Source organism: Rhinopithecus roxellana, chromosome 7 (genome assembly GCF_007565055.1).
Source record: "Rhinopithecus roxellana isolate Shanxi Qingling chromosome 7, ASM756505v1, whole genome shotgun sequence".
Taxonomy (NCBI): Eukaryota; Metazoa; Chordata; class Mammalia; order Primates; family Cercopithecidae; genus Rhinopithecus; species Rhinopithecus roxellana.
This window is the reverse complement of record NC_044555.1, coordinates 35,375,356-35,397,898: the sequence shown is the minus strand read 5'-3', so window position 1 is coordinate 35,397,898 and position 22,543 is coordinate 35,375,356. Positions and strand designations below refer to the sequence as shown.

Genomic DNA, 22,543 nt, shown 5'->3' with positions numbered 1-22,543 from the left:
GAAAGGATTAAGAAAGGAAAAAGAAAAAAAGAAAGAAAGGGAAAGACATAAAGAAAGAAACGGCAAGAAGAAAGAGTAGAAAGGAAGGAAGCGGATAGAAAAGAAAGGAGAGTGACGAAAGAAGAAAGAGAGAAGAAGCCGAAGGAAAGGCAAGGACCAGAGGCGATGCGAGAAGGGACCAGGAAAAAAGGCAAGCGATAGGAAAAGGAAGGAAGCGTCGGCATATGGGACAGAAGGAGGAGGCGAGAAGCCCCCAGAAAGGAAGGGCAATGAAAGAAGGAAAGAAAAACGAAAATTTTCTATTTATGCAAATTTTCTGTATAAGCGATTTAGGAGAGCTAGAGCAAGCCCAAAAGTCTAGAAGGCCTAGGCCTGGCGCGACATGCGTGGGAGACTACATGAAGCTTTAATGCTCAAGTCTGAAAGGAGTCTGCTCTGCGGGATTTTCTACTTTCCTTGCAATAAATGAAGTTATGAATACCTTCTTCTTTAAGCGCGCCCTTTTCAAACATGATGGATGCAGCACTACCTAAAATTATGCGAGCGTTAATCTGCTTTACTCAAAGTCTATGTTTTACAGTTAATCTCATTCTAAAAAAGTACTTGACAAAAAACAAAAAACAATTCAGGAACAAGTGACCGATATGAAGCCAAATTTACTGATAACTCGTCGGCCCTACCCAGTTAATACTATAAAAATTAAAACTGTCACAGAGTTCTCCAAAAACCACCATCTTAACTTTAGTTTACCTAATAATAATCTAGTTGGTGCAGTTGACCTCTGTAGAATGCTACTATGACATTTTGATCCCTGATAGAGATAATGAGGTTTACTAAATAAATGGTCTATTTCTTAGATTTGTAAACCTGACACACATTTGAATAAGCCCATATCAGGACTACTGATTAGGAGTTTACTTACATTGCGGTGGCTGGCAGAGCAATACTTGAATTCTTACCTTTAAGGATTAAATTCAGTTATTTCAGCGATGTCACTCTGGGCGAGAAGCAGATTGTCTGTCATACTAAAATTCTTCCTTGCTAGCTTTATATAGATACAATGGGCTAGTGAAAGGGACCCAACATGTTTAATGTTGCAAGCTGCTTCTATAGAAGCATTCTAAACTGAATATCACGAACCAAAACTTGTCGAGAGTAATGACGGTGAAAACTCTTAAATAAAATCTCCCTTACCAGTCATGGAAATGAACTATAATCTGTTGGAGGATGGGTGATTCCTGGTAGTGAGAAATAAACAGCTTATGACTTAGGTTCTTAGCTTCAATGTGTCATACCATAATAATGCTTTCATAGGAAAATATATAGTGACACATATTATCATCATGCCCTCTAAAAGGCATACACATATGTACATTTCAGATAATATTTATTTATTCTATCTTATTGATTTTTTATTTATTAATCTGATTTATTTAACCTGCATGAGAGAGTCTGCTCTAGCGCCGGCTAGAGTGCTAGCGCGCTGGATCTACGGCTCACTGCAAACCTTGCCTCCCTGGGCTTCAAGCAATCTGCCATCCAGCCGTCCAGAGAGCTGGGACTACAGACCACATGCACAATAGCCAGCTTATTTTGAATTTTTAGTGGAGACAGGTTTCACATGATTTGACAGATGTCTCGATCTCTTAGCAACTGTGTGATCAACACCCTACGGCCTTCTCAAGTGCTGACCGATACAGGGCATGCAGCCACCACACCCAGCCTAGTAATTTATTTAATGTTATTATGAATAGAAAACATTCCGTGGAAAAACCTTGGCTACCGAAATGACAACATCTGACGCTATATGTGAGATGCTCTTAATAAGAATAACTGACATACACAAACTATTTTCTATTTAGTTTTATGAAAAATCACTTCCTTCTTCCCACTTTGTTCTTATTTCTTTTTATTATTAAATGTTAATTTTTTTTTTATTTAGGAAAGGGTCTCTCTGTGTCCACAGCTGAAATCGCAGTAGCCACCATCCATCCACTCCATAGCAGCTCAAAAACGTTCTTGGCAGCTTCGAGCCAATCCTCCAGTGCCCCGGCAGTAGTAGCACAACAGCACATGCCGCCATCCTCTAGGCTATTATTTCATTTATTATATTATTTATTATTATTTTGGTTGAGACAGAGCTCTCTCGCCTCTGTCATTCCAAGCTTGGAATGCGAGGAGCAACGATTTTTGAACCCGCTCTCATGTAAGCCATCCCTCTCCCAGAGTTCACGCATTCTCCTGCCTCTCTCAGCCTCCAAAGTAAGTAGCTGGTAGGATACAGGACCCGCCACGAAAGGCCAAGGCGACCCTAAATTATCTTCTGTTATTTTAGATAAGAGAAGGGTTCACCGTATGTTAACAAGACGGTCTCAATACTCCTGACCTCGCTGATCCTCATAGCCTCAGCCTTCCAAAGTGCTGGGTTACAAGGAGTGAGCACTGCACTGCCGGGCCTATTTTTATTTTTATGTTTTTTTTTGATAGAAACTAGGGTCTCTCTATGTTGCCCTAACTGGCTTAAAACTCTAGGTTCAAGCCAATCCTACCTTAGCTCCCCAAAATGCTGGGATTACAGTCAGGAGCCACTGTAGACCCCTGTACCCTTATTCCACTAGCAATACACCACTGTTTGATCACTAAATTGATGTGTATAAACTTCAAATATGTGGGGTCGTGTCAAAGAGTCAATTGGTTTAGGTGTAAAATTTAAAAAGAGTTAAGGAACAGGCCAACAGTTTTCTCTCATTAGACACATCTTCAACAGTATTTCTTCCTGAACATTGTCTAGCAAATATACCCCAATAGATAAACCCGAATTTCAAGGCACCAATCTATCACATCATAATCAGTAATTTTTGTACATTGCTAAAAAAAGTAAAGCATGTCAAAATCCATCTGATTTTGTGACCAGCACAGCAAGAATAAAAATTGACCTATCAGATATATGTGTCCTTGGTTTCAATAGGTTCTCTGGATCTTCCACTGTTCACCGTGATTTCTGAAATTTTCATTGCTAGTGGGACATACCACAACACTCATTTCCTATTTAGCAAATTTGGAAAGGGAAACACATTTACTTAACATGTTTCTATTAATATTTTATTCTCAATTGTTTCATTAGAGACTGAGAAGGTAAAATAAAACGAGAAGGTGGTCATTTGTGTGATAGGTGGGAATCGGAGGAAAGAGCGTGTCCTGAATTGTCGTAGACTTCAAACGTAGGGAGGACAGGTGGGTCTCTGCTTCAGTGGTGAAGAGTAAATCCTGAGTATAAAGCAAAATGATTCCAAATGCTAACTTATACAGGTTAAAAATGTGCTGTCACTTACTCTTGATAGCATGTGATGAGACAAAATACATTACCTCTGGAATCTTCCACACAAAAACCTATAAGCCCAGTCTAAACACGAGAAAAAAATTATTAAAATCTCAGTAAGGGACATTCTACAAAATACCTGACCAGTATTCTTCCAAACTGTCAAGGTCATTATCAACAAGGAAAGTCTAAGAAAGTGTCACAGTCCAGAGGAGCCTAAAAAGATACAATAAATAAATGTAATGTGGAATCCTAGATGGGATTCTGGAACCAAAAAAGGACTAATGACCTTAATGATAAAAATTAGGGCAATCTGAATAAACTATGGACTTGAGTTGATAATAATGTATGAACACTGGCTCATTAACTATAACAAATATGCCATGTTAAAAATAAGAAAAACTAGGAGTGGAGTATTTGAGAACTCTGTATTATCGTCACAATTTTGCTGTAAATCTAAAACTGTTCAAAAAAGCTTAAGAGAACATCATATGAGCAGATTTCAGAACTAAATTGTTGACAAATTAAACTTTCATTTTTTCATTTTCTTCATTTATATATTTTGCTTCTGTTTTACCCCAATTAACTTTAGAATACTTTTAACTGATAAGAAAGGAGTTAAGCCAGTGCACAAATTAAACTTCAGTTGTTTTCATGCATTTGTTGATTCTCAGATACTGGAAGTGGATATTAAATTTGTTACCCAGTGTACAGAAATAAAATTCTGAACTGAATTGCCTGCATCGGGATTGTCCTTGTTTTATTTTTTGTTTTGAAGCAATTGTCATTACTCCATCAACATCTTATAAGTCGGTGTGATCAGTTCTGACAATAAGACCAATAACTTCAGTGTTTTTAATCAAGCCAAATATTAGCTCACGTATTTTTCCACTTGTTGAAATAGAAGAAATTTATAATACTCCTTTTCTGTAGGGCATTTTTTCTCCTATTCAGAGTGTGTTTTCATCATATTCACTTTCCCAGTTTCTAGAGTTCTTACCAAGGTTATTATGATAATATCTATATATAACTTGGTGATTCTCAATCAACTTCACAAAATAAGTCACAACAAATTGTGATTTTTTTTCCCAAATGGCTGAAGTGAAGATGAGAAAATAACAAAATTCACTAGACATATATTCTTGCTCTCTCTAAAACCCCAATCTCTTTTCCAGAGTTAAATGTTGCTGATTTATTTCTTTCCTTTTTTTCTCACTTCAGCAGCTAACCCTTGGTGAAAATGAATAAATTAATATCACAATAATAAATATATGAGTGAGAAAAGAAATAATACAAAAAGGACTGGACTGTGGAGTATGTAATTCTTAATCAAACTTTGGGGCTAATAAAATTCTAAATGCAATTACATATTTAGTGACACCATATAGTTTGAGAGGTTTCAGTGAATTATCTCCATTTTGCCAAAGTGAAAACAAAGCCAGGAGTAAAGTAATTTTGTTCCGCAAATATTATCAACCATATTCAGAAACTTATTTCACCTGGATTTCCTATGGTTGTACAGAGAAATCCTTAGGTAACTTTTACATTAAGTGAAGCAGTAGATCTAATCTGGAATAAATAAATATCACTTAAATCGTTTGTTGAAAGATGCTAAATAAATGCTCAGAAACACTACAATAGTGTTCAGCAATTTTGAAAAGTGATTGAAATTATGTTCAAGTCAGAAATCATACTGAAGGAGCTACCAGAGTGAACAAAAATATGCAAACTCCGAAATGTACCACTGAAAAAGGGTATTTTACTCTATACACATTTGAAAATCTTTTTAAAATAAAGTGAATCCTTTGAGTTTTGAATTAACACACACAGTAAAAATTAATGTTTATTTCTCATAACTTTTATTAATATATATATTAATAGGAAAACATGCAATACAGAACCTGAAATAGAACAATTAATACAAGTTTGCTGCTGGATTACATACTGCCATCCTTGGCCATACAGTAGCCATCCTTCTTACTTCCAAAGCATGGTTAGAACTGCTTTAGGATACTGTTCATTTTCAGATACTGTATGATATCACAGAGGAGGAATCTTCCCACAATACAAACATAAATACATATTTCATAAAATTCTTAATATTTTAAGCAGGGATAGTATAAATTTCACACAGTTTACTCTTTAAAAAGTATCACTTACGATCACTAAACAATTGCCATCGATTTTTTTTTTATTTGTGCACATACATTTTTCTGAGCAGATTTTTTGTTACTGCTTCTGCTGTTGTCAACTTACACTGCTTTTAAAAATCATATTTACTAAAAGCACATGACGGTTAGTGTAAGAAAGCTACTGTGAAAGAATATTTTAAGGCCTCTGCATAAAATTGATCTGGTGTGGTAATTGGCACATAATATAGAAAGGTTCTTGTAGAAATATATTTCAGCTTCTCTTGCTCTCATGTTTTCCCGGCCAATTGGGCCAGTTGGAAACATTCAAAATAGTTTCTAATGATCATGATAAAAAGTTTCCCTAAACTAACTCTGAATTTGGTTTCAAAAAAATATTAAAAAAAGAAAGATAAGAATAACTATAATAAAAAATATAAATAGAACAGTATAAATAAAAGCCTAAACAAGTAGATTTTCATAAATGTATATTAGGAAGTATACACACCTTCAGTAATACCATGAAAAGGAAACAAACAAATAAAAAAAAAACTAATGGTGAAATATACATGTGAGTAAAACTCCCTTAATTTTCTCAGGATGGAAAAGGATTTTTTACGTGTGTGACATGATTACATTTTCAGAACGGAACAATTTGTGATTTGTTTAGTCTATTTTTTTCCCATTTAATGACTGTGTGTCATAAATATTAGTTTTGGAAGGCAGAGGCTCTTTGTAACTGTTACCATTACACAATAGCACTAACCATTTAACGGTCATTATTTTCTAACCAAATTTACATAATTAAAAATAAAATGTTAAGTAACTAAATAAGACTACACAAAATTACTCTCTAAATTTATTACACTGTAGATATCATATGTAAAAGCTAATTTTTAACACACTGACACAATATTAGCTAAAACGAAGGTAAAGTTTAAGAAAAGAATGTGTATGCTCGTAGCATATAAGATACTTAGTATTTGAATACATACTCACAAGTGTGATATAATAATACCATAGCCAGAAAATCAATCACAATCTAATTGAAGAGACAAACTAGATACTACTTTGCTGAACCTATTATTTTCATAGTCCTTCAGTTTGGTTTTTATTCAAATCAAACGAAATCCTTTTAAAAACAACCATTTTTTGATTGTTGGTTCAGTAAGACATTTTGCAGTTCTAGGACTACATGTTCATACATCACAATAGCCACTTGTGTGCTGTGTCAACCTATACCACTGTCTATTCAGTCAAAGAAATAACTTGTAATGTGATGAAAAAGATATCATCAGATCTGAAGCCCCAGAAGTTACAGGTTTCCAAGGCCAGACCTAGTGGAAGCTTAGAAAGAGATGGCATAGGGGAGAATAACTGGGCTCATACCCCTTGCCTCTTTGGCTACTCTCAGCCTGCTTCCATTCAAAGCCTCTCTGGTAAAAACCAAGAAGAGGGTGCCCAGTCATTTAATATTCTAAACACAGTCTAAGTCTGATTATAAAATCAGAGTTAGAAAGGGTAATAAAAGCGTATTGGTTCATTCCTATATCTATAGGAAAGGTGTCAAAACTTCACAACACAAGTTTCCAGATATGAGGATTTAAGAACTTCCCTAGTAACTCAATAAATTCTAACATCAGAAAAAAATCCCAAATATCCAACTTTGGGTCCTATTTGATTTTCATTAACATAGATAGTAACCATTGAGATGCCTGACAAGCTATTTAATAATCTTTCAGCCTCTTCTTTTTATCCTTTAAATGTGTGTGTGTGTGTGTGTGTGTGTGTGTGTGTGTGCGCGTGTGTGTGTGTGTATAGATCGTAAGAAAACTAAAGGTCTGCACAGAGAAAATGTAAAAAAAAATTAAAATACAAGAAAAAATCTCACTCACATCATCTTTGCAGGTATTTGAGGCAAAAATATGTTCTAAAATCTACTGGAAGCACTGACTTTTGTCACTATTGGTTCTTTTCTTAATCTTCGCCAAGTTTAAAATTTTCAACATCAACAACAATAACAAAAATATCAACACATTTGTATGATAATAATTTAATAAACTTCCAAATATCATCAGTCCTTCAGGATTCACATGCACCTGGAAATCCAGTAGGCTTCAATTCCTTTGGAACATTAACACAAAGGATAAATTAAATTAATTAATTTTATTAATCAAACTCTGATAGTTAAGAGTTAAGAAGTTATTCTGCACACCCAATAAAATGTGATTTAAGGAGCTTTACAATGGATGGGAATAATCTATATTCTGAAAACGCTACTTAATCTGCTGGACACATGAAAAGAAGCTTTCTCAACACTCAGTGGAAATCCTCACCAATGAAATTATGCAATTACCACAGTTTATGTTACAAAATTTACACATAGTTTAATCATAAATTAAATATCAAGTTACACGTTAGAATATCTATGTCTAATTTAATCAATAGGAGATATTGACTCCCCCACTCCCCGAGCACCCCCGTTAAACATCAATTGTCTCTTGGTTTAGTGTTACACTGAAACAAGGTATTTTCTCAGTTTTGCTATGGAAGAAAATTAAGTTGATGGTGTTTCCGTAAATTTATAAAATGTGCACATAGAAGATAATGGCCAGTTAAGAGATAAAAGAAGGAAATAAAGAACAGACAAGAGAAGAAAACTAATGTTTTCTATGAATAATACTGTTTCTTTGCTTAGAAGAACATATTTTATTTCATATATGAGATTTTGATGGTTTTTGTTCTGTGTGTGTTTTTCCGGTATTTCTTGTTGAATAAGGCACAAGCAGTTGCCTTATTTCTCCCTCTGTATTTTTCCTTAAAATTCTATGTTTGATGTAGATTTATAATTACATTTCTTGAAAAGTTCCTTCCTGATATTCTTGTTGTTATTAGTGGTTTTCTTCAGTAAGTTGAGCTAGAATAACAAAAATCCCTTAGTCTTATAGATTTAGTATATGGTTTTATCTACAGTTATATGTATTTGTTATTTTTACTGAACTCCCTTTGGTAACAGCCTATTGAGCTGTCAAATCAACATTTAAATCTTCCTGAGTTTCTCCACAAAATAGTAGTTTACCGTCAATATTGTAAGTGACTCGTGCTTTGAATGCATCCACCTCCTTTTAATTTTCTAGACTGCTACATATAAATTCCCAGAAGTAAAGATCCAAGTAATAATGGACTACAGGCTTAAAATGGCAGATACAGTTTTATTTCTGATGTACTTTACACTAAACTATTAAAGTAAAAAGAGGCCCATTTTAGCAAATAGTTGCCTAATTTGGGCAGTTATTGCACTTCTGTGTCTCGAACTCTACTAAAGAGTAGAGAAATAGGTTGTAGATCTAGATCTGTACAGTTTATATATATTCTTTATTGAAAATGTATATACAAATTATATCAACAATATAGTACTGGAATAAGGTAGAAAACGTGAAAGCAGAGAGAGAGACACACAACAAGCGGTATTTACACTACCTACTGTGAATTTTGAAGGGAGACTCACTAACAACAACAACAACAGCAAAAAAAAAAAAAAAACCTGAAAACAACAAACAAAAATCAAACAGAAAGCCCCAAAAAAGGCTAGAGTATGTATACCTTTTAACATTATTTGAACAAAAGTTTAGATAAACTAAAGGTAAACTTAGAAAATAAGATATTTCTAGGCTTTCCATTAGCTACATACTGGTTCCACACAATCAGCATGGAAAAAAATCAGTAATATTGCACATGATGATAAAAATAACAAAAAATACTGTACATCAGAAATAGTACGCTCCGTCATGATAAGCCTTACTGTACAAGGGGATGCAAATTGTTAAATTCCTTTTCTTTTTAAATACACATTCTGAATTAAACAAATTGCAATTTTTTGGTTAACTTTTGACTAAGGGTCTAGCTCTAGACTTATTCCGGTATCTGTTTCTATTTACATAGCTATTTACAAATCTGATAATCAGAATACTCATTGAAATTGTATCTTAAATTTTGACTACATACATCTTTTCTGAAAATTTGAAGTAATTATTTTAGCTTTACAAGGGATGTTCCTCCATAATGGGGGAATCACCTTTGGAGGGTCTGGCCTGTTGGCGTGGAGTGAAGGTTGTCAAAGGAATTACTTTAATTGAATCATCACTGGGATGAAGTCTCTCAGACATCGTGTAAAACTGAGATGTTGCACTACCTTGCACTACCTGATCAACAGAGCATAGTCCATCAGCACCTTGCACCCAACCTTGCTGCAAACTGACTGATGATTGGGCCTGGCTGCGATGGAGGGCAGTAACCTGGGGCAGAGGAGAGCTGTGGCAGATTGCAGCAGCCTGTGCTAAAGGAGGGCTGTAGCAGAGGGCTGAGGCCTGTGCTGATGGTGGGCTGTGGCGAAGTGCAGTAGCCTGCACTAGAGGAGGACTATGGTGGAGAGCAGAGATCTGTATTGGTGGAGGGCTGTGGCACAATGCGATGGTCTGTGTCACTGGAGGGCTGTGGCAGAGAGCAATGGTCTGTGTCACTGGTGGGCTGTGGTGGTGAGTAGAGGCCTGTGACAGTGGTGGGCTGTGGCATAGAGCAGAGGCCTGTGCTTGCGAAGAGCTGGAATCATTCAGAGACGCTGGCATCCAGCAGGCATCAGAATGGCCATAGATGAGACATTCTTGAGTGCAGTTGTCGGAGGCCTCTTCCACAGTTGGTTGAACAGTTATTTCTGCAGCTGTTGGGGTGAGGAAACAAATAATAAAATTTATATTTCAAAGGCGTATTTTTATTAGCTACTTAAATGACATTGTGACAAAAAAAGGTAACAACCTATATACAAATGCATTACAGACTTCCATTATTTATAGAGTTGGTATTTTTAATTTGTCAATAATTCTTAGGGAAGTATAAATGACTTGGAGTGGGTGGATGAGGTCTCGTTATCATAATTGGGATCTTTTGGCCTAGTATCCCAAATGTAGGTACTTTTTATTGTATCTGTGACCCTCAAGGAAACTATGATCATTCATCTATACATGTAAGTCAGCTGAAATATGGTTTCTAACCAGCGCTGAGAGAGGACATAAAAGCAAAATGAATTGGAAAACAAATTATAAGAATACATAATGAATTAATTAGAGCTAAAAATAGTTAGCTAAGAATAAATTACATACATTTGGAAATGTAGTTTATTGAACTCTAAGATATGCCTTAGTTTCAAGAATAAAATATAGTCATAATTATTTCAAAGATAATTAATTTCTGTGCTCTTCATTTTCTGAAATCATCATAAAATAGAGGTTAGCAACATAATAAACTAGAGATCCAAGTACTTAGCTGTAAACTATAATAGTTTGTAATACTCTTTTTGTGAAATTTTTGTATAGTCTTCAAATGTCAATAGATATCAAACATCAATAAAAATATTATACAAATTTTAGTAAAATAAAGATGGAGTTACTATATCTATATAAAGTTTACTTGAGAGGAAGAAATGCTATCCAGTATAAAGAAATACATTATATGACAATAAAAAGATCAATTTTCCAAGAAGGCATATCAATCCTGTGTGTTACAACAGCGCTTCAAAATACAAGAAGCAAAATAAACTAGAAATGAAAGGAGAAATAGACATATCCACAGCCATAATTGGAGACTACACTACTCCTTAGAACTTGATGGAAAAAATAGAAAATCAGTAAACACATAGAAGACTTGAGCAATATTATCAACCAACTAGATCAAAATTTATATTAGTAGAACTATTCAATTTTAGCAAGTTAGAAACAGGGGAATATCTTCAAATTGATATGCAGGTTCTACAAAAAGATAACAGCTGACATTATATTTAAAGGTTAAATATCGAATACTTTTCCCCAAAAATCACAAACAGTAAGGTTGATACCACTCCTATTTGACATAATATTGTAAGTTCTAGCCAATGAAATAAAGCAAGAAAAAGAAATGAAAGACATATCATTGAAAACAAACAACACTGTATCTATTCACAGACACATTTAGATATATATGTAACAAAATGTGTGTGGTATCTGTGTGCTTAAAATAAAATAAAAAAAATGATAAAAAATAAAGAAAATCTAAATAAGTGGAGAGATATACCATGTTCATAGCTTGGAATACTCAATATTTTTATCATGTCAGTGGTCCCATAATTGATCTGTAAACTCAACATAATCTAAATAAAAAGGAAATCCTAGATGGATTTTCTGTTTTTGTAGATATCAACAAGCTGATGCTATAATTTATAGGGAAAGGTAAGGAATTAGATTAGTCAACCAATTTTGGTTTAATAAAACCTATTTGTGGACTCACATGATCTGATTTCAAGATTTACTATAACATGTACCTAATCATTACAATGTAATATTAGCAAAATAATAAATACAAAATGATTAATAAAAATAGAATAATCAGTCCAGAAATAGATCCACAAAAATATAAAGTTATTTTCTACAAAGGTCTGAATTCAATGGTTCAAGTATAGACTTTTCAACAAGTGCCGATAGAATGATTATAGATTATAAGCAGAAAATTAAAACTTGACCCACATCTTTAATCTTATAAAATAATTAACCTGGACTCAATAAAAAGTCTAAATGTAAAATGTAAAACTACACAACTTCTATTATAAAATATTGGAGAAAATCTTTGTGACTATGAGTTAGGTAGCATTCTTAACTACAACATCAAAAGCACAATTTATTTTTAAAAATACACTAAGTTGAGCTTATTTGTAATTAAAAATATTTACTTTGCAAAAGGCAATGTGAATGAATGAAAAGGCAAGCCACAGACTGTGTAAAAATATTGGCAAATCACATTTCTGACAAGGGAGCTGTATATTTTAAAAAGGATGTAAACTAACAATAGATTTTTTTTCCAAGATGACTGATTGAATCCTTTTATCATGCCTCAATGACTTGGAAATAGCAAGATAGTGCATAATTATCAACTTTGTGAGCTTTAATTCAAGAAGAAAAATGAGAATCCACCAGTATTGTGAAGGGTGCCCTAGGCCCCAGGGAGGGGGACATGGGCAAACAGTCCTTGTGATGGCATCCAGCTGATAAAAGTAAGTGAAGCCTCAGTACATGAGAGAGACAGAGAGCCTCCCTCTGTGACTCACCTTTCTACTGGGGATCTGAGCAACCCAAGAGGAGGGAGAATATTTTGTTCTTTAAAGTCCTGGTGCTAACTTGGGGAGAGGCTTGGAGACTTGTGAGGGAAAAACACCAGGAAAAACTAAAGATATTTGCCCAGGCCAAGGACTGAGAGCAGAATGCTGTTTTTAATCCAGGCACATACAAAATCAGCCATTCCTTTGAGACCTAGCAGCATGGCCATGCAGGTATCTTAGTCTCAGGACAGAGATTGGAACACCTGCTCTGGAGCTGGGTAGGGGCTTCCATAGCCAGAATTGTAGAAAGCCCCACAGCAGTAGGCACCAGAATTGTACACTCCCCTGTTGAAGCCCTGGGGCAGGAGAAGAGCTGCTATAGCTGTGTTTTCTCCTGGGGGATGACTTTCATTCAAGGCCAGCTGGCAACCTGAAACTGACTTGCATATGCCATTAATGGGTGCCACAGCATGCTCCCCTGAGATTGTGGTATAGCAAGGCCCTCTCCGCTCCACCTCCATGGAGAAATCCAAGATTTGGAGCACCCACTTGCTTGAATCAGCAATCTGAGTTGCCCCACTCTTCATGGACATAAATTGTGGTATGGCAGGCACTTTGCACTCAGTGCTCAAACGGATCTCCAGGTGTTTGAAGCACTTCCTCACCTGGATCAACAGCCTTAGCTGCCCCTATTTCTCTGCATAAATGGTGGTGCAGTGGGGCTTTCATCACAACACATGCAGACAGATCTCCAGGAATTTGGAGTACTTGCTCACATGGACTAGTAGCCTGAGCAATGCTGCCCTTGCTGGCCATAGATCATGATGCAGTAAAGCCCTCTACACTTTATGCCCAGGTAGATCTTCAGACATTCAGATAACCCACTCATCTGGTTCAGCAACCTGGAGCTGCCCCACCCCTACCGTGCAGAGATCTTGGTGAATGGTGGTTCTCTCTGCTTCACAAACATCTCTCTCTGCTCCACACCCAGGCATATCTCCAGGCATGTGGAGCACTTGCTCTCCTGGATTAGGAATTTAGGCCTCCCCTAATCCCTGTCCAGAGAACTTGGGGCTGAGGAGATTTCCCAGCTCCATGCCTAGGCACACTTTTGGGTGTTTAGTGGCTGTCCACTGGATCCTTGTTAAGTGCTGGTGTTTGTGCCTGACATCAGGGGACATTTTGGCAGGCCATGCCCACCGTGGACCTGCCCTAAGATAGGGCTGAGCAAGGAGCTCAGACAACTGTGCACTCTACATATCAGCCCATTGCCTAAGATGAGAGAGAGCTTCTCCCAGTAAACAAGGATCATGTATATGCCCAGCCACATCAGGTACAGCCAGGTCTCACCCGTAAGTACCATGTACAGACTTGTAGGTTGAACTACACACACCAATATAAAACCTGCCAAAGAAACTACATAGGGTTACAGAAGCAAAGACAAGTGACCACACCCAGCATTCACTACAGTCACACCCTGTAGGGAGGAGAGGAAAGGGAAAGGGAAAGAAATAAATAATGTTATACTGAAATTAAAAAAAAAGAAAATATTCTACTAACACAAAATTACAAAAATTAGAAGTGCCAACATTCTCAGATGAGAAGAAACCAGTGCAAGAATTCTAGCACTATGAAAAATATGAATGCAGTGACATCACCATAGAATTGCAGTATCCCTCCACCAAAGGTCCTTAACCAAAATATAAATGCAGAAATGACATAAAGAATTCAAAGCATGGATTTCAAGGAAGCTCAGTGAGATACAAGACAAGCTGAAAATGAACACAAAGAACTTCTAAAGCAATCCAGGAAATAAAGAAAGAGGTAACATCTTGAAAGAAAGCAATCAGAACTTCTGGATTTGAAAAACTAACTTAAGGAATTAAAAAAATACAATTGAAAGCTTTATCAATAGACTGTATCAAGCAGAAGAAATAATTTCAGAGCTTAAAGACCAGTATTTTGAAATAGCATAGCCAGATAAAAATAAAGAAGGAAAGAATTTTCAGAAATAAGCAATGTTTTTGAGCAATATTAGATGATGTAAAGTGAAGAAACCTACAAATTACTGGCATCGCAGAGGAAGAAGCAGACAATGTAGGTAACTTGGAAAACAATATTTGAGGTAATAATTTAATAAATGTTCTCTGATCTTGCTAGAGAGACAGATATCTACATTCAAAAATTCCAGAGAACATCTGAGGGATATCATACAAAATGAGTATCACCAAAGCACAGAGTCACAAGACTGTCCAAGGTTAACACTTAAAAAAAAAAAATTAAAGGCAACTAGAGAAAAAACGTCAGATCACATACAAATGAACCCCATCAGGCTAACAGTGAACTTCTTAACAGAAACCTTACAAGCTAACAGAAATTGGGGGCCAATTTTTAATATTCTTAAAAACAAGAAATTACAACCAGGAATTTTATATCTCACCAAACTATGTTTCATAGGCAAAGGAGAAATAAACCATTTTACAGACAAGCAAGCCCTGAGAAACTTTGTTACCAGTAGGCCAGTCTTACAAGAGATTATTGAGAAAGTTCTAAACATGGAAATCTTACCAGCCACCAGAAAAACAAACTTAAATGCATAGCCCAAAGAACCTATAAAGCAACCACAAAATAGGAAACACAAAGCAACCAGCTAACAACTTCATGATAGGATTAATACCTCAGATATCAATAATAACCTTGAATTTAAATAGCCTGAAGGTCCAATTTAAAAGATACGGAGAACAAGCTGCATAAAAAAGCCCTATCAGTCTGCTGTCTTCAACAGACCCAACACACATGCATAAACATCCATAGACTCAAAGTAAAGATCTAGAGAAAGATCTACAATGGCAACAGGACACAAGAACAGGGATTGCTATTCTTATATCAGATAAAACAGAGTTTAAAGCAATAACAAAAAAAAGGGTATTACATAATGGTTAAGTGTTCAATTCAACAAGACTTAACTATACACATACATTTGCACCCAGTATTGGAGGGTTTTCTTCTTATAAAACAAGTTTTTATTGGTCTACAAAAAGACTTAGAAAGTCACACAATGATACTGGGGGATATCAACATCCCACTGACAGCATTAGGCAGATCATCAAGACAGAAAACTAACAAAGAAATTCTGAACTTGAATTTGACACTTAACCAGTTGAACCTAATAAACAAGCACAGAATACTCTACCCTATATACATGTATATACAAAATATACATTCTTCTCATCTGCACATTGAGCATCACTAAGGTTGACCACATCCTTGGCCACAAAGCAAGTCTCAATAAATTTTAAAAAAATTGAAATCATACACACCATTGAAAAAATAAATAAGATTGACAGGCTACTAGCTAGATTAACAGGAGAAGATCCAAATAAGCACTGTCACAATAGACAAAGGTGACATTACAACTGATCCCACAAGAATTCAGAAGATCCTCAGAAAATATAAACACCTCTGTGCACACAAAGTAGAAAATTGAGAGGAAATAGAGAAATTGCTGGAAGCACACAATCGCCCATGTTTGAATCAGGAAGTGATTGAAACTGTGAACAGATCAATGCTGAGTTTTGAGACTGAATCAGTAACTTTAAAAACTACCAAACAAACAAACCAAAAACAAAACCCAGACCAGATGGATTAACAGCCAAATTGTACCAGACATATAGAAAAGACATGTTACCAATGCTACTGAAACTATTAAAAAAAAAAAAAAAAAAAAATTTGAGTAGTAGGGACTTCTCCTTAACTCCTTCTATGAGGCCAGCATCATCCTGATACCAAAACCTGGCAAAGACACAACAAAAATGAAAATTATAGGCCAATATCTCTGATTAACAAAGACACAAAAATTGTCAAAAAAAAAAAAAAATACTAGGAAACTGAATCCAACAGCATTTCAAAACATTAATTGACCGTGATGACTGTGATCAAGTAGGCTTCATTCTTGGGATGCAAGGTTGGTTCAACATATGCAAATCAATAAATGTGATTCATGCATAAACAGAAGTAAATTTCAAAAGACATGTGATCATCTCAATAGACCCAGAAATGACTTTTGATAAAATCCAGCACCTCTTCATGATAAAAACTTTCAAATGTTAGGCACTGAAGGAACACACCTTAAAGTGATAAGAGTCATCTATGAAAAACCCACAGCAACATCATACTAAACAAGCAAAAACTAGAAGCATTCTTTTGAAAACTAGAATAAGACAAGGATGTCCACCTTCAGCACTTCTATTCAACACAGTAGTGGAAGTGCTAGACTGAGAAATCAGGAAGATAAAGAATTAAAGACATCTAATTAGGAAAAGAATATGATAACCTATCTCTATTCATGGCCAGTAGGATTCAATATGTAGAAAACCCTAAAGAACATTGAAAGGCTCCCGGAACACAAAAGATTCAGCAAAGTTTCAGCATACAGTATCGATGTGCAAAAAATAGTAGAATTTCTATACATTAATAATATTAAAGCTGAGTGCTGGATCAAGAATAGAATTTTATTTGCAATAGCCAAAAAAAAAAAAAAAAGCTAGGAATACATCTAACCAAGGCAGCAAGAGGTTTGTACAAGAAGAACTACAAAACATTGCTAAAAGAAATCATAGATGACACAAACGAATGCAAAAGTATCCTATGCTCATGGATTAGAAGAATAAACATAAAATGACCATACTACCCAAAGCAAAATACAGATTCAACTCTCTTCCTATCAAATTACCGAAGTCATTTTTCTAGAATTTGGAAAAAAAAAATTGTTCTAAAATTTATATGGAACCATGAAATAAGCCAAATAGCCAAAGTAATCCTAAGCAAAAAGAACAAAGCTGGAAGCATCCCATTATCTGATTTCAAACTGTACTATAAGGCTACAGTAACAAAAAGAGGATGGTACTGATACAAAAGCAAACACATAGACCAATGGAACAGAAATAGAGAACCCAGAAATAAAGTTGCACACCTACAGCCATTTAATATTTGACAAAGTTGACAAAATTAAGCAGTGGGGAAAGCACTTTCTATTCAAGAAATTGTGCTGGGACAGTCTAGCCACATGTAGAAGAATGAAACTGGAACCCTACGTATCACCATATACAAAAATTAACCTAGGATGAATTAAAGATTTAAATGTGAGACCAATAACTGTAAGAATTCTAGAAGGAACCATATGAAACACCATTCTGGACATCAGCCTTGGCAAAGAATTTATGACTAAATCCTTACAAGCAATTGCAACAAAAACAAAAATTGACAAATGGGACTTGATTAAACTAAAGAGCTTCTGCAAAGCAAAATAAGCTATCAACTGGGCAAACAGACAACCAATAGAATGGGAAAAAATATTCCCAAAGTATACATTCAGCAAAGGTCTACTATCTAGAATCTACAGAGAACGTAAACAAACAACATGCAAGAAACAAAAGCCTTCATTCAAAAGTGGGCAAAAAATATAAACAGACACTTCTCAAAAGAAGACATACAAGGAGTCAACAAACATATGACAAAATATTCCTCATCACTCTTCACCAGATAAATGCAAATCAAAACCACAAGGAGAATCTATCTCACACCAGTCAGAATAGCTATTATTAAAAAGCCAAAAAACAACAGATGCTTACAAGGTTGTAGAGAAAAGAGAATTTTTATACACTGTTGGTGAGAATGTAAATTAATTCAGCCTTTGTGGAGAGCATTTTGAAGATTTCTCAAAGAACACAAAACAGAATTACCATTCAACCCGGAAACTCTCATTACTGGGTATTATCTCCAAAAGAAAACAAATTATTCTACCAAAAAGACACATGCACTTGCATGTTGACACAGTACTATTCACAATAGCAAAGACATGGAGTCAACTTAGGTGTCCATCAATGGTGGATTAGATTTCTTTTTTTTTTTTTTTTGAGACAGAGTCTTGCTCTGTTGCCCACGCTGGAGTGCAGTGGCCGGATCTCAGCTCACTGCAAGCTCCACCTCCCAGGTTTAGGCCATTCTCCTGTCTCAGCCTCCCGAGTAGCTGGGACTACAGGCGCCCGCCACCTTGCCCGGCTGTTTTTTTTTTTTTTTTTTTTTTTTTTTTTGTATTTTTTAGTAGAGACGGGGTTTCACTGTGTTTGCCAAGATGGTCTCGATCTCCTGACCTCGTGATCCGCCCGTCTCGGCCTCCCAAAGTGCTGGGATTACAGGCTTGAGCCACCGCGCCCGGCCAGATTTCTTATATATAGCACATGTATATCATAGGATATATGCAGTCTTTAAAAGAACAAACTATGTTATTTGCAACAACATGGACGCAGCTGGAGGCTATTATCCTAAGCAAATTAACAGGGAACAGAAAGCCAAATATCACATGTTCTCCCTTACAAGTGGAAGCTAAACATTGTGTACTCATGGAAATAAAGACGGCAACAATAGACACTGAAGAGTATTAGAAGGGAGAGAGGGGGAGAAAGGGTTGAACAACTATGAATACGATGGGATTATTCATACCCAAAACCTCAGCATCACACAATATACCCAGGTAGCAAATACGCACATATACCCCCAGAATCAAACATAATAGTTGAAATTTTGAAAACTAAAAAATAACAATAAGAAAATAAAGAACTCAATTTAAAAACTGGCAAAAGATCTGTGTAGACTATCAAGGAAGATATGAATATGTCAGATAAGCATATAATTAGAGGCTCAGCACAGTCAGACATTAAAGAAATACAAATTTAAAATACAAAGAGATACTATTCTATTTGAGTGATTAAAAGAAAAAACTAAAAATACCAAGTGCTGGTAAGTATTCCAAACATCTAGAATCTTCAATTAATGCTGCTGCTGACACAGAATGGCACAGGGAATTTAGATAACAGTTTGTCAACTTCCTATAAAGCTAAACATATACTTGAAAAACAAAAACAGATAAAAAACAGCAATCCCAGTCCTGCATATTGATGCAAAATATTTGAAAACTTATGTTATCGTAGAAATTTATATGTGCAAGTTAAATAGCATTATTAATAATCACCAAAATGTAGAAACGACCCTTACTGTCTTTCAGCTGGTAAAAGAATGAACTGTGTCATAGCCATACACTGAAATGCTACTCAACGATAGAAACAAGCATATTGATTCTTAGAGCAACATGGATGAATCTCAAATGAATTTTGCTAAATGAAAGAAGCCATAATCAACAGTCTACATCGTGTATAGTTCCTATTATATAATATTCTGGAAATGGCAAGCTTATAGGGATGAAAAACATATAGGTGACTGTCAGGAGCTGGGAATTCAGGTAATGTTGACTAGCAGAGCAACACAAAGAAATTTTGGGAGTAATGAAAGTGCTCTCTATATGAAAATGGTGATGGATACATGATTATATGCATTTGTCAAAACTAGTAGAACTACAGAACATGAGTGAATTTTATTGTATGAAAATATAAAAAACAGCAATGAGTGTTTCCAACTGCTGACAAATTGTACTTTTTATAATGTACTTTTGCCTCCTTTATTCAATTCAGAATTATTTTTTCCAGAAAAATATTCTAATCAAATTAAATAGTATTGGAGCCAAATAATACATGCTTCTTTGTGGACTCACTGCTTGAAATATTTTTAATACAAAGTTATCAAATTCAAAACATAATTTTGAAAATAATGTGTGGAAATATTTAAAAACATAAGAATATCATACTTATTTACAGAAACTAAGGACAAACTATAATGCAAAGGTTTTCTAAGACATTTAGCCTCATACATTTTCTACCTTCACAAACCTAGAAAAATGACAATGATTTCTGTTTAGGTGCATGGTACTAAGAGAAGAGCAGAGCAGGAAGGAAGAATTTCGGTTTTTTTAGAGGAAGAAACTGTCCATATAATCCTCACTATTTTCTTAACTTTGGATTGCAACTACTAGTTAATTTCAAATAACTTCATAAATGATTGGTATAATTTGTTTTCACACTTAGGTCTCCAGAAAAGAAAAAGAAAAACATTATCTTTTTCTTCTCTCCGAACATGTGTGCTTGCTGAGTGATAATGACAATTCAAATTTTTGTGCGTAATTTTAAAAACTAAAAATAGAGATTCAATTTCTTATAGAGTCCAGTAACTGTCATTATCCTATCATTCTTAGTACCAAAAAGTAGGATGTAAAATAAGTTATAGTAAGACTAATAGCTCCTCATTAGATAACCATTTATCTTTCTTTATTTAGAGCTCACTTAAAATAAACGTGTCCCTAGGAGATTAACGTTTAAAATGTCCTATATTTTTGCACAATTATATTTGAGAAACAGTTGGGATTATAGAGTTTTATATATTTCAGATAGTATTAAACCATAATCTCAGGCATGAAAATACGTGAACACACATATAACTTTACTTTCAAACAAAATTTAATTTCCTGGTCGTCAGAAAAGCAATTTATTTATCTGGTAGCCTGAAATTTCACAAAAAATAATACATCATAGTTTCAACATCGAGCTTCTAGCCTATTTGTGATGAGGAAATTGATGCAAAGTCATTTTCACTGGAAAATGATATAATTTATAATTATTCCTTTTTAACAATTTTTTTGAGATATAGTTTATACCTTAAAATTCACCCATTTAAAATGAGAAATTCAGTGGTTTTTAGTATATTCACAGTATTGTGCAACCATCTCAATTCTGGGACATCTTTATCACTTCAAAAAGAAACTATTAGCAGACACTGCCCATTTCCCCTCAAACTACAGAGCCCTAAGCAATCTCTAATCTACTTTCTGTCTCAATAGATTTGCCTGTACTATACATATAATAGAAATGCAGTCCTTTATTCAGACAGTTTGGTAAGTGGTCTGTTGTATTTAGCATAATGTTTCTGAATTTCATTCATGTTGTACTATGTATCAGTACTTCAGTTCTTTTTTACTACCCAAGATTATCTTTTACAAGGATATGCTACTTTTTATTTATCCATTCATCAGATCATGGACATTTGGGTTGTTTTTATCTTTCGGCTATCATGAACAGTGCTTTTATTAACATTTATGTAAAAGTTTGTGTGCTGGGTCATATGCCAACTCTGTTTACCATTTGAGAAGCTGCCAAATTGTTTTCCAAATTGGGTGCACTATTTTCCATAAACACCAGAAATGCATGAATGTTCCCATCTCCCTATGCACTTACCAGCATTGGTTATTATGTGTCTTTTTTATTACAGCAATCTTAGGAGTAAGAAGTGCTATCTCATTGTGATTTAGATTTGCATATCCCTAACTGCTAATGAAGTTAAATATTTTTTGATATACTTACTAGTCATTTGTTTTTATTCTTTGGAAATATATGCCTATTTGTATTTTTTACCCATTTAAAAATTATATCTTATGCATTACTATTGTTGGATTTTACAAGTTCTTTTTATGGTCTAAATATAAGACCTTTATAAGATACAATTTACAAATATTTTCTCACATTCTGTGGTTTGTCTTTTCACTTTCTTGATCATATCCTTTGACGTACAAAAGTTTTGAAGTTGATGAAGTATAATGTATTGTTTTTGTTGTTGCTTGTACTTTTAGTGTCAGATGTAAGAAAATTTTGCTTAATGCAAAGTCATAAAGGTTTACTCCTGAGTTTTCTAATAGTTTTATAGTTTCTGTTCTCAGATTAAGGTCAATGATCCATTTGGAGTGGTTATTTCTATGCATTTTGTAAGGAAGTATCTAAAAAGTATCCTTTTGCACGTGGATATCCAGTAATCCCAGTGCCACTTGTGGAAAAACTATTCTTTATTGACTTTAATTGGCTGAAAATCAAGTGTCCATAAATATGAGGGTTTATTTATGGACTGTTAGTTCTATTACATGCATATATATTTCCTTAGGTCAGTATCACACTAGCTTGATTGCTATTGGTTTGCGGAAAGTTTTAAAATTGAAAAGGCTTAGTTATCCAACTTTCTTCTTATTTTTCACAATGATTT

General features: G+C 34.8%; 1 protein-coding gene across 1 annotated transcript in view; it reads right to left on the bottom strand.

The window, feature by feature from the left end:
* Positions 1 to 5,161: 5,161 nt before the first annotated feature.
* LOC115898612 (protocadherin-11 X-linked-like) overlaps positions 5,162 to 22,543 on the bottom strand; it is a 42,044-nt gene continuing 24,662 nt past the window's right edge. The window contains exon 2 of the mRNA XM_030933631.1: positions 5,162 to 10,165. Coding sequence (XP_030789491.1) covers positions 9,489 to 10,165 — 677 coding nt within the window. The 3' untranslated portion in view covers positions 5,162 to 9,488. The remainder of the gene's footprint in view (positions 10,166 to 22,543) is intronic.